Raw genomic sequence first — 17031 nt, 5'->3', positions numbered from 1 at the left:
ATGGGAAAACTGAGACTCAGAAAAGCAGAATACTTTTTCCAAGGTGATCGGGAGAGCCAGCCTCTGGCATCGCTTTCAATCTTCGGCCGCTGTGCGGGAGGGGTCGGGGGAGGGGGGAGGCAAAACACCCCTAGAGGGCCAGAGGGAGGGGTTCCGGGACAGCTAGTTGTTCGCACGGGAGGGGCGGGGCGCGCTTGGAGGTGACGGGCTGGGGGGCGGGGGGGGGGAGGGGAAGGGGGCGGGGCTGGGGGGGGAATGGTGCAATCCCCGGCCTGAGGGCATCAGGCGGTGGCTGATTAACTCAGGTTTACATCACCCGGGCCAGAGCTGGAGCCCTGCTCTCCGCGCTCCCGAGACACTCGCAGCGGAAGCGGCGGCGGCTCCGCACACGTCCGGCCGCTGGGGACCGAGGCCAGAGCCGCACCCGGAGCCGAGCTCGGCGGCGGCGGAGTAGCGTGGGCCACCGAGGAGTGCCAGGCGACCCTGAGCTCTTTCTGCGCCAGGACCCCGCCGCGTGCTAGGGCAAGGTACTCGGTAGGGGCGGGAGGGGCGGGCAGGAGGGGCGGCTGAAGTTGCCGCGAGTGACACACACTTTTAAGGAAGCCCGCCGTCCGGGGAGCGATGTTGGCTGAGTGTTCCCGCTGGGTGACGCGGCTCCGCAGGGCGCGGTGTGGCCGAGTGTGGCCGATCGGGCTGCGGGACGGTGGATCCCCGCTGGGCGGGGAGGCGTGTCCGGGGGAGGAGGGTGTGCGCCGTCCGAGTCTGTCTGAGCGTGGGGCGGGTCCGGAGAGGTCCGTGGTTGGGTGCGGGGAGGTCTGTGGGGTCCCTGGGAGTCAGGTGGTCCCGGGTGCCTGTGAGATGTGTTCGTGAGGATTTGCTGGAGTCCGCGTGGGCCGGTGGATTCCGGGTGGGGCCGTATGTCCGAGGACCGTGCGGAGGCCTGGGCACTGGGCGGCAGGTACTGGCCTTGCCGGGACCCACTGGGGTGCCTGTGGGCGGGGCGGGTGCGGGGTCAAGGGCGGCCTGGACGCTGCGCGCGCGCACAGATGTGCGGGGCCTGATGACCACCGGTTCGCCAGCTGTAGGATGCGCGCGTATTCTGTTTCTGCCAATGATGTGTGTTGTACCTGTTGATTCTGGGGTGTGCGGGCAAGGCCGCTTATCTCAGCCCCAGGGCCCAGCCTCCTTCCCTTTGCCTGTCCCCTCCCAGTCCTCTAGCAGCCCCTCGGTTTCCGCTCAACCTTCTGCTGGGGGTCGGGGGCGGGGACCGAGCGGTACTCCTGCAGCCCCGCCGCTTCCGCTCCCACGGGAGGAGCCCAGCTGCTGAGGGTGGGGCGAGTCCGCCCACTGCCTTCTCCGTGGGAACTTGGGGGGGTGGGGGGGTACAGACTGGACGTGTGGCCTTGTTGGTATCCGTCCTGCAGTCGTGAGTATAGTTGGGAGAGCTCTCGGTGAGTGTGCCTGCACCCTTGCGGGTGGAGGGCCAGTTGTGTGTCACTTAAGGACACGGATGCCCCTTTCTGCCCTGCCCGTGTGCCATGGGGGCCGGTTTGGACGACTGTGTTTGGGAGGGGCGCTTGTACACCTGCCTGCCCTGGGTTAAGTGAACATGTGTGTTGGGTGTGACCCACCCTATTCCCCTGGGAGGGATAGGGACCGGCAAGAGGTAGAGACTAGGGGCTGCCTCCATCCTACTGCAGAGATTCTAATCTTGCCCTGTGGCCTGCAAATTCCTGTATTCATCTATAAACTCAGTTACCCCGTCTGTCCACTGGAGCTCATCCCAAGCAGGACCAGGCTCCGAGCCCTGGATAAGGCCAGAGCAGCCTGGGGTACTGATGTAGCCAGGGGAGAGTCACTCCAGGGAGTCTCGCTTTGCAGGACACAAGGCATCTACATACCCAGGGATCATCTTGCTTTACTCTTGGAATAACCAGTGCAGTAAAGAGTGTTATCCTAGCCTCATCCCTGGGGAAGTTTCTGAGACTCCCAAAGGTAGCACTTCAGCATCTTCAGCTGTGAATAATAATAATAATGAGCCAATGGTAGTGACCGTTTTCCTGACACCCACCCTGCAACAGGGCCGTGTTAATTTATTTGTATTTTCATTTCATCATCACAAAATCCTATGGGCTTTGCATCCTGTTTCCACTTTACAGATGAGGTACAGAAAGTCTGAAGAACTTGCCTAGGGCTATCCAGCCAGGAAGGGTCAGAGACAGGTTGAGATCCAGGGAATATATGATGACAGCCACCCCCTACTGCATTCTCACCAAAACGGGATTACGGCTTTTCATTCAAGATGATGGCTCCTTCCCTGCCAAGGCAGCCCATGCATTTGGGAGCAGCACGACTGGAGAGGTGGGCATCAGCCTGAGAACTGTCTCTGAGTGATGTTCCCTCTAATCCTGCCTGGGACTGTTGGGAAGGTCTTTACCTGGCTGCAGTCCATTGTCCTCTAACACCTCATTCCTGGGCTCCTTGTTCCTCCCCTGGAGCCTGGATGGGTGGGCAGACGGGTCCTGGAGAGAACCTTTCTGCCCTGACATGCCATCGCCCTCTCCTCCACGCACCACACACACACACTGACACAGCTGTGTGGGGGCGGGGCGGGGAGAGGTGCTTCCTCTGCAGTTGAGTAAGTGAATCCTGGGGCTTCCAGCGACCTTGCCTCCCTGCCTCATGCTCACCTGACGGTAAAACTGAGCTGGCTGGTGGACTAATTCCGCACGTAGATCCTGTGATTCTGGTAGCTCTTGGGCCATCAGTTGATTGCAGACAAAGTTCACATTTGAGAAAAGAAATAAACTCCATCTGTTTTGAAGTACCCAAGCACTAAATAAATGTAGAATCTTTATTTTAAAATACTGAAATCGAACATTCCCTTGCCTCCCTACTGAGTCCCTTCCACTCCTGGAGTCTCCCAGAAGGCCAGAAGCTGCTGTGGATACACACCTGTGTATACAAACAGGGCTTCTCTGATGGCTCAGCTGGTAAAGAACCTGTGTGCAATGCAGGAGACCCAGATTCAACCCTGGCTTGGGAAGATCCCCTGGAGAAGGGAATGGCTATCCACTCCAGTGTTATTGCCTGGAGAATTCCATGGACAGAGGAGCCTAGAGGGCTACACAGTCCATGGGGTCACAAAGAGTCAGGCATAACTGAGCTACTAACACTTTCGCTTTCACATATATCATATTACACACTTGTGGGATTTTTTAAATAAATGAGATCATTTCATATAAATTTTTCAGCAGCTAGCTCTGTTCACTTGACAATGTTTAGTCATTCCAGAAACATCCATTCATGTGTACATTCAGTATATACATCATTCATGCATCATCCTTCATCATCCTTTCTCCTCCTCTCCCTCCTCCCATTCTTCCCTCCCTTTCAGAGGTAATAACTGCCTGTGCGACAGCACTCAACAGGTACAGTACAAAGTCTTTCTTCCTTTTCTCACCAACCATCAAGTCCATCTGTCCTCTGTACTTTTTTTTTTTCACTTAACAGTTAACTCTGGAGACTTTTCCAATTAGCACATAAAGGATTTCCTCAATCTCTTAAATGGCTACAACTATTTTATATATGGTGAAATATAATGTATTTAACCAGTCCTAACAATGGATGTTTAATTGATTCTATCATATGGACTGTAGGAATAACTTTGTACTTGCCCCACTGCATCAATATATAGAGAGTTCTTCATCATTTTTCAGAGCTGTATAGTATTCCACTATGTGGCTGTATCATGATGGTTTGACCGACTTCCAACTGCTCGATGTTTGGGAGAATTTCCTACTTTTTGCTGTTAGACACAAGACACTGATGAGCAGCCTTTCACGTACTTCATTTTTTTGGTGAACATTTTATTTGGAAGATAAATTCTCAGAAGTGGGTCACTGAGTCAAGGATATATGCGTTTGTTCATTTAATACACACTGCCAAGTCACCCTTCATAAAGGCTGTGCCAGTGTAGCCTCCCACCAGCAGAGGAAGAGAGGAGCCATCAAGTAGCCTGACTTCAGTGCCTTTCTCCACTTCTTTATAGATGCGAGCCAGCCCTCTGGCTGTTCCAGCAAGTGCCCCCTCCAGGAAGAAGCGGTTGGAGCTGGATGATGACCTAGACACTGAGTGTCCCAGCCAGAAACAAGCTCGAAGTGGGCCCCAGCCCAGGCTACCCTCCTGCCCACTGACGCTGAACCCACAGCCTGCTCCTGTTCACACTCCGGATGTGACCACTGCCTCCAGGCTTGGACCCTATGTTCTCCTGGAACCCGAGGAGGGGAGCCGTACCTATCGCGCTCTGCACTGTCCCACAGGCACAGAGTACATCTGCAAGGTACATGTCCCAGAGGCCATCTCCATGAGCATCACTGGGGCTGGGAAAGGCTTTGGCTCCAAAGAATTGCCAGGGCTGAGGGGCCCTTATGTTAATTTAGTTCTGTGTTTACTGGGGAAGCAGCCAGTGAATACCTAGGCCGAGCTGAAACCAGAAAGGTAAACCAGATGGTCCCAGCCCTGGGGGAATACAGAGCTTAGGCTGTATAGTGTGATAAATAGTGTATATATATATGTGTGTGTGTATATATATATATGTGTATATATACATATAGTGTATATGTACATAGTGTATAGTATGATTGCTGGGGTGAGGCTTAGGGGCCAGAAGTGCACAGAGAAACCTCTATTATATTAAAAGGCAGAGTCAGAAAAGGCTAAGGAGGAGTCAGCCAGGGAGAAGTGGGAGGAGGGGGTTCCAGGAAGGAGAAACAGCTGTCAGAGGCCAAGAGGAGTGAACATGGTACTTCAGAGAATGAAAAGGACTTCATTATGACCAGAGTGGGAAAGGGATGCAGACAGGGCTGGCAGATGAGAGCTAGCAGCCGTGGATTGTGAAAGCATTAGGAAGAAGCCCCGCTAGGCTTCTGAAGCTAGGGGAGCCACTGAAGGTATTTGTACCAGGGAAGGATGAGATATGGTAGACATTAGAACTCCTGGGACCATGGAGGTCATTGGGCCTACTCGTGACCATTTTATAGATGGAAAAACTGAGGTCATGAGAGAAGGGCCATGCATGAAGCCACATGGCATCAGACCTGGATTCTAGGGCAAGGTCCAGGGTTCCTGACAGAAATCAGAGTTCTTGACAGAATTCAGGCGATAGGCAGAGACACGTGATCCTTACAGGACACTGCCAGGTCTCAGCCCACAAGGACAGAGATGAGAAAGCATTTGTTGTTGTTGTTTAGTTGTTAAGTCATGTCCAATTCTTTTGCAACGCCATGGGCTGTAGCCTGCCAGTCTCCTCTGTCCAGGGGATTTCCCAGGAAAGAATACTGGAGTGGGTTTCCATTTCCTTCTCCAGGGTATCTTCCCAACCCAGGGGTCAAACCTGCATCTCCTGCACTGGCAGGCAGATTCTTTTCCACTGAGCCACCAGGGAAGGCCCTGAGAAAGCATAATCGTAGGTATCTACTGTGGACAAAGTACTATATTGATTGTGCCGTCTGCATCCTTTCTATTTTTTTTTTTTTTTTGCATCCTTTCTAATATTCACACAATCTATGAGGTAGTTACTATTATTGGGCCCATTCAATAGAGAGAGGACAGGTTCTGAGGCTCAGAAAGCTGTGGTTACTCGAAAGTGAACGTGTTAGTCACTCAGTTGTGTCTGACTTTTTGCGACCTCTTAGACTATAACTCACCAGGCTCCTCTGTCCATGGAATTCTCCAGGCAAGAATACTGGAGCGGGTAGCCATTCCCTCCCACAGGGGATCTTCCCAACCCAGGGATCAAACCCAGGTCTCCTGCATTGCAGGCAGATTCTTTACTGACTGAGCCACCCAGGAAGCCCTGGGGTTACTTGCCACCTCACAAAGCCAGGAGGTGTCAGAGCTGAAATTGGGCCAAGGCAGGTTGAACCCAGAGCCTTGGACCCCATGCTAGGACAGGTGGTTCAGATACAAGCAGGACAGGTTTGCTCTGGTGGGCAGAGGTAAGGAGGATAGGGGAGACCCAGGTACACAGGGAAGGGTAGAAGGGGGCTGGGTCCCCTTGGGAAGGCACAGAGAGCCAGGGGGACTGAAGCCTCCATCCAGCTGGCCGGGGGATGAGGGGAAAGTAGCAGCAGTGGCTCCACTTCCTGCTCATGGGGGTGCAGTGGGCAGGGCCACATCTGGACATCAGACACCAGCTTTACCTGGGCTCTGGCTGCTTGATTCAGGTTCCTAGGTCCACCCCAGGTGTTCTAGGGAACCCTTGAACTCTGGCTCCCCTTACTGCAGCATCACAGGTTTTTTCTGGTCCCCCTACGGAGGGAAGTCCATACTGAAAGGAATGACCATGGCAAGCTGGAGTCAGAACCCCTGTGCTTTCACATGACCCCAGATATTCAGGAACATTTCGGGCAATCTACTGGGAGTGCCTGTTCCTACACCCAGCGTGTAGGGACTGTGGGACTGACCTGCTGTTTCCACATTGCCTAGGCTTTTCTGGTCGGCATGTAGAAAAATCAACATCCCATCTTTCTAGACTATTGCCTTATTCATTAATTCAACAAACTCTCAGTGAGCACTTGTATACTCCATGCATCATGCAGTATGCACCACGCCATAGCTAAAAAGTGGGCCAAGCTGTGTCTGCACAGTTCATGCTGCAGGTGAATGAGTAACATATATATCAGGTGATCTTAACTGCTATGGAGAAAAACTAGGAGCTGGGAGAGAGGGGAGTGGGGAGGGGAGAAGGTACAGGTGATCTTAGGTGGGAAGTCCACCTCGGAGGAGGTGACCTGAATAGTGTCTTGAACTGAGGGAGCCAGCCCTGTGGGTATCTAGAAGAGAATGCTCAGGCTGCAGGAAAAGCAAGTGTAAATGCTCAGAGGCAGGGATGCACTTGCCCTGACTTTTAAAAAAAGTCTCCGTTTGTGGATTATTTCCTCCAAGCAACCCCAATTGCTTTAAGACATGTACTTACGTCTTTTCATGGATTAAATGTGTATATGCTTTATTTATTTTTATTGGCTATATGTCCTAGACAAAATGACAAGCAAAGGGTTAATTTTTTTATTTTTATTTTTTACAAGCAAAGGGTTTAAAGGCAGATAAACCAAAGTGCATAGACTGCTCTGCCAGTGATGAGCCATGTGGCTTCCAAGTCACCATCCTCTGATCCTTTCAGGACTATGGCATGGCTTCCATCTAATGTCCATAAACCCCTAGCATCTTTCCCTACAACCTCACCACACTCACCATAGGCCCCACCTTCCCTCCCATTCCAGCCATACTGAGCTTTGGCTGGGTTTCTAGAGCAGCGCAGTTTCTTTCCTACCTCAGGGCCTTTGCACTGCCTGTGCCTCCTACCTGGAAAGCTTACTCCTTGGGCATCTCAATCATTCAGGTCACTTCCTCAGAGTCCCTTCTGGACTATAGTTTCTAAAATAGGTGTCTCTTGCCAAAATATTTTTTATTCCAGCATTCCTTTGCAATGGTCATCAGAATTTGTAAGTATTTAGTTTTTTAAGTATTATTTAGTTTTTTAAGTAAGTATTCAGTAAAACTGTCTCATGTATTGGACTGTGAGCACCAGGAGGGCAGGGACCATGGCGGTCGGTTAAGTTATAGTCCCAGTGGCTGGCACAGGTGGGCATTCAATGCCTGCTGGTGGAATGAAAGAAAGGGTGGTGGGCAGTGAATGCTAGAGAATGGTAGCCATGATGGGTGATGACGACCATAGGTTACTTCTGTATTGTCTACTCTTCCGGATTCCTCTTGATTTAGTTACTTTTGTTCTGGTTACCTGATATTTTTGAAGTATCTCAAGTTTAAGAGCACATGAGCTGGTAGCTAAGAGCACAGATGATGGAGAATAGGGATTGAAATCCCAGCTGTGCACCTTGCTGCTTGCCAGCCCTCAGCTTGGTCAGTATTGAGTAACATGCAGTGGAAGCGCTGGGCACAGGGCCCAGCCCACAGCAGTGCCTAAAGGATTGGCTGTGACCTGCTGCACGGCCGGCCCCTGCCGCCAGCCCCTGCCACCTGCCCCCTGGAGTCCCCACCCATGGTCACACCATGCTCTGCCCACAGGTGTACCCGGCCTGCAAGAGCCTGGCGGTGCTGGAGCCCTACTGGAGGCTGCCCCATCACGGCCACGTGGCCCGGCCGGTGGAGGTCCTGGCCGGCACGCAGCACCTCTACGCCTTCTTCCCGCGGCCACATGGGGACATGCACAGCCTGGTGCGCCGCCGGCGTCGCCTCCCGGAGCCCGAGGCCGCCGCGCTCTTCTGCCAGATGGCCGCTGCCCTGGCGCACTGCCACCAGCATGGGCTGGTCCTCCGCGACCTCAAGCTACGGCGCTTCGTCTTCACCAACCCAGAGAGGTGAGTGTGGCAGCCGAGGAGGCCCCTCGGTGTGGCCTTGACTGATGCTCTGGTCATGCTTAGATTGAGGTGATGCATTTTTTTGGCAAGAATACCACAGAAGCCCTGGGGCCTTCTCAGCCGGTTCTATCAGGAGATTCAGGCTGTTGAAGGGAACTACTGTGATGTTAACCTCGGTCTTTGGTTACAGGGGCTTCTGCCAAGCTGTCCACTGGAAGGCTCCTAATTTACCCTTTGTGTACCTTGGGTAATTCTTTGTCATTAATTTGTCATTAAAAACCTTGAGGGTTTTTAAGGCTTTATGTGTGAATATCCTGTTTCTGCTCAAACTTTTGCCCAGTAATTTCACCTGCCATCCATTCTATAGCAGTTACTCTTATGATATTTGTCTAAGGGTGGTTTTCTTTTCTTTTTAAAAAATTTTTTATTTATCTGGCTGCACCGAGTCTTAGTTGCAACATGTGCGATCTAGTTCCTTGATCAGGGATTGAACTCTGGGCCCCCTGCATTGGGAGCAATGAGTCTTAGCCACTAGACCACCAGGGAAGTACCTGAAGGTGGTTTTTCCTTTTAAAGCTGGTATTTCCTTTTACCTTTTATACTACAATGACCATGCTTTAAGTAAGAAGTAGAATGCAAATTTTATAATGATTTTTAAGCTTTTCAAATAATTTCAAGCTTAGGGTGAGTACAACACCCCCAGACCTCCCGGAAGTGAGAAAAGTGCTTTCTTCCCTTTTCAAGGCAATAGTTTGAGAAGCACCATCAGTAAATGACAGATAATGGAATCATCCTGGGGTCAAATTCTGGCTCTACTTCTTTAACCTGTAGTTTGGCCTTGAGCAATGGCTTCATCTGCCTGAACCTTGACTTCGTTATTTATAAAATGGGCCAATAATGCTAACGTCTCCACCCACCCCCAGTGCAGTGATTGACAGGACTGGTCAGCATTTTCAGACAAGCACCCAGGAAGTAGTGCCACAGGAATAAGATTAGGAGCAATAGCAGCGCTATGCTTACTATTAAAGTAATCTAGAGCACTCTGTGGGAGTCAGCTAAAGCAGAAGTTGCTCAGGTTGGTCCACACACTTTTTTTTTCTTTGCACCACATACCTGTTCATTTGTGAGGTTTTTTGTTTTGCTTTGATTTTTGCTTGTTTCCTTTTTTTCTTTCTTTCTTTATTTTTAGTTGAGGGATAATTACAATATGGTGTTGGTTTCTGCCATACACCAATATGGGTCACGCTCATTTGTGTTCTTAATTGAAATTGGTTGCTAACTTTTTAAAACCTGTTTTTTTTTCCTTTAAAATGTGATTTCTGAAAAAAAATAAAATAAAATAAAATATGATTTCTGGGTTATTTTGTGGAAAAGGGGTACCATGGAGGCACCCTGGGAACCACATGAGCAGCTTATAGCACTGGCCCTGGGCAGGAGAGAACCAAGGTTCCGTCTCAGTCCTGCTCCCCTGCAAAATGGCATCTTCCTTACAGGCTGTATGAGGGTGAAATGAGGTGTGATAGATAGCTCAGGGCGAGGTACGCAGTGGACACTCCCAAATATTAACTGTAGGTTTGTGCTGAGACAGTTGGCACAGTCCCCACTTCCTGTTTCTCATTTTGCTTTCTGCCTAGACCCCGAGTTTGCATCTGGCTTCAGAGAGTTTTAATGCCCTCAGCCCCTCAGCACAGCCCCACTTCCCCAGCCCCCAAGTCAAGGTTCAGGCAGGTGAAGCCATCGCTCAAGGCCAAATTGCAAGTTAACAAGTAGAACCTGAATTTGACCCCAGAGACTTGGAAAAATGTGTTCCTCTCAGAGTCCTAGTTCAGATTTAATTGCTGTGTGACCTTGAGAAATGAATAAACCTCTCTGAGCCTAGACTTCCTCATCTGTAAAATGGGATCAGCCAAGCAGCCTCACAGGACTGACTCATGTCTGGCAAATGTCAGCTGGTACTGGGGAAATGGGGGCCATGCAGGGTGACAGTGTGGGGTGGTAGAAGAGGGGGTCCCACTAGCTGACTCCCTGTCTCTCTGCCTGTGTAGGACAAAACTGGTGCTGGAGAACCTGGAAGATGCCTGTGTGCTGACTGGGCCTGACGACTCCCTGTGGGACAAGCACGCATGCCCAGCCTACGTGGGCCCCGAGATCCTCAGTTCCCGGGCATCCTACTCAGGCAAGGCGGCAGATGTCTGGAGCCTGGGTGTGGCACTCTTTACCATGCTGGCCGGCCACTACCCCTTCCAGGACTCAGAGCCTGCCCTGCTCTTTGGCAAGATCCGCCGTGGCGCCTTTGCCCTGCCTGAGGGCCTCTCGGCCCCCGCCCGCTGCCTGGTCCGCTGTCTCCTCCGAAGGGAGCCAACTGAGCGGCTCACGGCCTCGGGTATCCTGCTGCACCCTTGGATGCGGGAGAACGCCATCCCTGCAGCCCCACCTCGGTCCCGCCACAGTGAGGCTGACCAGGTGGTCCCCGAAGGGCCGGGGCTGGAGGAAACAGAGGAGGGAGAAAGAGATGTGGGTCTCTATGGCTGATGTCACCTGACTGGACTCTCAGCTGCAGACAGCGGGTTGAGTCTGGGGTATCTCTAAGCTCTCTTCTGCCTCTTTGAGCTGAGCCAAACCTTAAGTGCCTTCTGGGAAGAAGAGAGGAGGAGGTGTGTGCAGAGCATGCTGGACACACACACCTGTGCAGACGAGCTCGTGCCCCACCGAGTCCTTCTCAGGAGCTCCCTCTGCCACGCCCTGTTCCGGATGCTGGGAACACAGCAGTGGACGACAGAGACAAAGTCCTGCTCAGAGCAGACAATACTTTCCATGCCCATGAGTCAGTGTCTACACTGAGCACCCACAGTGCAGGGGCTGGCATCCACTCGTGCTGATGCCCAGGCACCTCTGACGTGGGACGGTCCCTGTCACAAACAACCCAGCTGCCTTTGTATCTCATGCCTTTTCAGGGGAATGGAAGCTCCCCTGTGCCAAAGGCTCCAGGCCTCTCCCCTGTGATTCAGGACCCTAGAGCTCAGACCAGGCTGGGAATTGTGCTCCCAGCAGCTCTGTCCTCTTGGCCAAGGGCTTCTCCATCCAGGCTTGAGCCAAGGATTTGGGCTGGAAGATCAGGAGTGCAAACCGTGAGGCTGGTCCTCATTTTACTGAAAGAGTAGTTTGGAGTGAGGGTCCAGGTCTGTCCACCTCCATGGACCAAGCACCAAGATCAGGCAAGTTCTGTCCCCTGGCCTCCTGGAAGGTCTCAGGTCCAGGGCCCTACATTAACAATATGAGTTTAGATGCCATGAGTGTGTATTTTTTATCTTGCGGCTCATAAAGGAATTATGAAATGCTGTCATCTCTCTTGGATATTTCATCCATCTTCTCCTCCCCATCTCTTCTGAGTTTTCCATACCTCTGAAACCAGCCTCAGGGTGAAAGGTCAGAGGCCTTGTGTCTCAATCTCTGAGTGGTTCGTGAGAATAGGAGACCCAGTGGGTCTTCTCTCATTTACTCTGTTCTTTCTGGATGTTCCGATGTCTCAGGGTACTGTTTGACTGCAAGTCACTGAAATCTTGAGTCAAAGTGGAAAGAAAGGAGACGAACCAGAAAGTCAACAGGCAGAGAGGGGATAGGCTTCAGGGCTCATTTATTCATCTGGCTCAGTCGGTAAAGAATCTGCCTGCAATACAGGAGAACTGGGTTTGATCCCTGGGTCAGGAAGATCCCCTGGAGAAGGAAATGGCAACCTACTCCAGTACTCTTGCCTGGAAAATCCCATGGAAAGAGGAGCCTGGTGGGCTGTAGTCCATGGGGTATCACAAGAGTCGGACACGACTTGATAACTAAACCACCACGGAGCTGTTAGGAAGGACCCTGGCTCCCTACGTTCATTCTGTCTTGGCTCTGTTGTCCCAGGTAACTGCTGGCACAGTGGCTACAACCATCTGTGGTATCACCTAAGACAGACCCATGACCAGAGGAAGGAGGAGGGTGGCACCTGAAAACTCATTACTCTGGAGTCAGGCTGCCTGGAATTAAATCCTGGCTCCAACACTCACTAGCTGTTCGACCCTTGGCAAGTTTCTTAACCACTCTATACCACAGAGACTTCATCTGTAAAATGAGAGATAACAGTACCTAACCCAAGGAAGTTGAATGGGTTATTTTATTTAAAGCACTTAGAATTAACAGTGCCTGGCATAACAAGTCCTCAGTCAGAGTTAGGTGTTTCTCTCTATAACTTTTCCACAGGATGAGGAAAACTTTCCTAGGAGCACTCTGAACAGATTTGCCCACATTCCTCATTGGCCAGACCTGGGCCATGTGCCTTCTCCTGACCAATCACCAGCAAGGGAAATGCAGTTATGTTAATTATCATGTCAATTCTCCAGCAGTTTCCCTGAGGCTCATGCTACATATAGGGAGTGGGGATGGTGGGGGAAAGATACCTGCACAAAATCAAATTCTGAGAGTGAGGAGGAGTGGGGAAAAGTGCAGAGGAAGAGAACTGAGGAAGCTCCCTCAATAGCTTGCTAACTGCAGACAGGTGAGGGAGGCTATCGTAGACAGCCCAGCCATAAGTTGACCCTCCAGCTGACTGAAAATGCAGAGTTCAGTTAGGTTGACCCAGACCAGAAAATTTCCCCAACTGACCCACAGGATCATGGGCTAAATAAAATGATGATTGTTTTAAGCCATTGAGTTTTAGTGTTTTGTTACGCAGCAAATGCTAACTGACTCAGACAGGGACAAGTCAGCCTCCTCTCTGTGCACCCAGCATCACCCAGAACAGGGCCCGGCTGTATCTAGGGTCTCAAGGAGCTGCCTCCAACCTTTACCCTTCCATTCAGCCTCCAAAAGACCCTGCCCCAGCTCCATCACAAGCTGTGCCCAAGTAGCAAGGGCAAGAGGGGATAGTTCATATAAAACGGGAGCTGCCAAATGGCAGGTCTTTATCTATATTACACAGAGACTCATCACCATTTCACAACAACCCTATGAGGCAAATGCTTTTGTCATTTCACTGACAAGAAAAATGAGGTTCAGAGACAGCAGAAGATTCATCCAAAACCACACAACAGAGAAAAACTCACCTGGTTTTTGCCTTGAAGCAGGAGCTTTTGCCAAGTCCACTCTGAGGCAGCTGTATGAGAACTATCACATAAAAATGTAAATCCTCTCTTGCCAAGCAATGCACATAGCCACACCCCTGGCTGTAACTAGTAGGGACTTTCATGTTCTGTTTGTATTCTTTGGATGATCACTGTGTAAGAGATTTATAATATCAGGGGTAATGCATGTGTGTTACTGGGAGGGAGGAACTGTTAGACATTTAATTGGGGATTTTCTCTGCAACTGGGAGCTAAACACAAAAGATCATACCGTGACCTGCCCAGTTATTCATTCAACTAGCAATTAAACTACTATTCCTAATGCCAATTGTAGGGTAGGCCCCTACCCTACAATGGATGCAACATGGTCCTGCCCTCATGGACTTCAGTCCAACAGAGGAGACAGATATTAAACAGGTAACCACACAAATGAAGAAGTTAATTATATCTGTGGTATGTTCTTTGTGGCAAAGACAGGCATCACCACTGTGTCCCATGCTCCCCTACATGCCCTGTCCTCCCTTTCAGTCAACGGGACAAGTTCTAACCACTAATGTGTGTATAGAAGTGACATAAGTGTGGTCACTTCTAGGCTGAATCGATTGAGAGCTGGTAGGCCTCCATACCAGTCTTTCCCTTCCACCTTGAGGTCTCGTGTTCCCTTAGCTGTAAGAAAGAGGAGATCCAACCAGTCCATCCTAAAGGAAATCAGTCCTGAATATTCATTGAAAGGACTGATGCTGAAGCTGAAACTCCAATACTTTGGCCACTTGATGCGAAGAACTGACTCATTGGAAAAGACCCTGATGCTGGGAAAGATTGAAGGCGGGAGAAGAAGGGGAGGACAGCAGATGAGATAGTTGGATGGCATCAGTGACTCAATGGACATGAATTTGAGTAAACTCCAGGAGTTGGCATGGACAGAGAGGCTTGGTGTGCTGTAGTCCATGTGGTCGCAGAGAGTCGGACACGACTGAGTGACTGAACTGAACTGAACTGAACTGAGAGGAGAACCACTGGATTCACACTGGATTTTACTGAGCAAGAAACGAAGCTTCCTGTGTTAAGTCTACAATTTGGAGTTTGTCTGTTGGGCAGTTAGTGTTAATTACCAAGAATAAGAAAAACTTGCTACAAGAGAAGGAAGGAGAATTCTCTTCCCCAGTAACTAGGCTGTATCAGTCTTTGCTGCTTTACAATTCCGCAAACGTCCTGGTTCGTGATTGTCTGGGTCAACAGACAGTCAGTGTGATGCTGGTCATTCCTGCAATTGCAGAGAGCGGACAGCTCCACAGGGTGGCTCAGCCTCACTCACTTGGCTCCAGGGAGGCTTGGCTGGGGAGGGTCATTCCTGCTCCATGTGCTCTTGGTGCTGGCTCCTTCACTGGTGGTCCAGTGGTTAAGCATCTGCCTGCCAATGCAGGAGGCACAGGTTCAATCCCTGGTCTGGGAAGGTCCCACATGCCCAGGGGCAACTAAGCCCCTGTGCCACAACTACTAAGCCTGCTCTCTAGAGCCCTCGAGCTGCAACTACTGAAGCCTGTGTGCCTAGAGCCCATGCTCTGCGACGGGAGAAGCCACTGTAATGAGAAGCCCCTGCACCACAAAGAATAGCTTCCTCCCTGCAAAAAGTAGCCCCCACTCGTCACAGAGAAAGCCCACGTGTAGCAATAAAGAGCCCGCACAGCCAAAGATAAATAAATATATAAATAATAATAATAATAATAACAATCTCCATAGGTGATGCTGTTGAGCATCCCAGTTGGAGAACCCCTGTGTTTGGAGAAAGCCTGCCTCCTCGGGGACTCAGAGAACTCATGTTAGCTCCTCTCTGTCTGTTTGTAAAATGGGTGTAACTTGGGCATAAATTCTACCTGCCTGTGATGCTAGGATGGACTCACAGATGTGGGGAGCTTTACTGGGTCAAAATCTGAACCACCACCTCAGTTGTACCAGCTTTCTGGGGAAAGAAGTGTAGCCCTATTCCGTCCTCGCGCCCTCTCCCCTCACCCTATTTTGTGGGTCTTCACAGCACTTAGCACCACCTGGCAGGACATTCTCATCTGTTTGTGTGGGGTTTCATAAGTCTAAGTATCTGCTTTGTTTATAATTGTCTCCCTGACTCCAATAACAGCACCTGGCACATAGAGCCGCTCAATAACTGTTTGTGAGTAAATGTGGTTGCCGTGCAGGCCCTACATGCCCAGAGCAGAGCCAAGACACATATTAGGCATGGTCAATGTTTACTGAGCACATATGACATGTCAAGCATGGTTCTAAGTGCTTTACGCGCATTATCTCATTTGATATGTGATAGCCAGATGGCCCTCAGTGATCCGTAGCACCTGGTATCCATGGGTTTGTATAATTCCATCCTACCTTGAGCTGGGCTGACAGTAAATAATAGGAAACTGAAAATAAAGAGTGTGACTTTAAGGATAGACCATAAAATATATTATGGCTTCTATCTTGCTCTTCTGGATCATCTATTCTAGGAAAAGCCAAATGCCATGTTGCTAGGACACTCAAGTAACCTATGGAGAGATACATGTGACAAGGAACTTATACATTCTGAAATAACCAGCACCAACCAAGTCTGTGAGTGGGCTTTAATCTTCCAGCCTCAGTCAGGCTTTCAGATAACTGAAGCCCCAGCCAACATCTTAACTATAACTCTTGAGAGACCTTGCACTAAAACCACCTAAGAAGCTGTTCCTGAAATCCTAACTCATAGGAATGCTATGAGATCTTCACGTTTATTATTGACTAACCCGGTGGCTCAGATGGTAAAGAATCTGCCTGCTAAGGCAGGAGACCAGAGTTTGATCCTTGGTTCAGTAAGATTTCCCTGGAGAAGGGCATGGCAACCCACTCCAGGTTTCTTGCCTGGAGAATTCATGGACAGAGGAAACTGGTGGGCTACAGTTCATGGGGTCACAAAGAGTTGGACACGACTGAGCGACTAACGCACACATAGGACTGAATCCAGGCTTGCATGATACACGGAGTCTACCCACTGAGGTGAGGGATGTCCGAAATGAATGCCAACGCTTCCCTTGAAGGAACAAGGATAAGACCAGAACACTGAAAAAAAATGTATCTGCCTCCAGTACAAATTTGTGCTGGCTGAAAGAAACGTGAACCTAAGAAACCAGCAGTCTCAGAAGAAGAAAACAAGCCAACAGGAGTGAAAACCAGCAGAAACAGACACTCAGAGTTCAGACAGCAATACTATCAGAGACATACTATAACAGAAATATTTAGTGCACTTAAATCTATAACAAGCTTGAAACTATTTCTAAAGCATAAGAAGTTATATCAAGTAATGTAATGAATTTGAAAACCTAAATGGATTTGAACTTCTAAAATGAAAAATACAATAACCAAAATAAAACATTCAACAGATGGGTTAAACCACAGATTAGATGTGGCTACGAGGGAACTAGTGAGATAGAAAGCAGACATCAATCACAGATTTAAGAGACTCCATATGTTTTTACACACAGACACATCATAGTGAAAATGCCCAACACCAAAGACAGAGATCTTAA

At 50.0% G+C, this 17031-nt stretch overlaps 1 protein-coding gene across 1 annotated transcript; it reads left to right on the top strand.

Annotated features, from left to right (window-relative positions):
- The first annotated feature begins 291 nt into the window (after positions 1 to 291).
- Positions 292 to 13062, top strand: TRIB3 (tribbles pseudokinase 3). Its single transcript, XM_020900849.2, has 4 exons — positions 292 to 527; positions 4052 to 4342; positions 8089 to 8381; positions 10427 to 13062. Exons 2-4 carry the CDS (start codon positions 4052 to 4054, stop codon positions 10911 to 10913), a joined length of 1071 nt encoding a protein of 356 aa, XP_020756508.2. The 5' UTR covers positions 292 to 527; the 3' UTR covers positions 10914 to 13062.
- The last annotated feature ends 3969 nt before the right edge of the window (positions 13063 to 17031 follow it).

The sequence above is a fragment of the Odocoileus virginianus genome, chromosome 9, assembly GCF_023699985.2.
Source record: "Odocoileus virginianus isolate 20LAN1187 ecotype Illinois chromosome 9, Ovbor_1.2, whole genome shotgun sequence".
NCBI classification, from domain to species: domain Eukaryota; kingdom Metazoa; phylum Chordata; class Mammalia; order Artiodactyla; family Cervidae; genus Odocoileus; species Odocoileus virginianus.
Note: the sequence above shows the minus strand (reverse complement) of the source record. Positions and strands in the feature narration are given on the sequence as shown.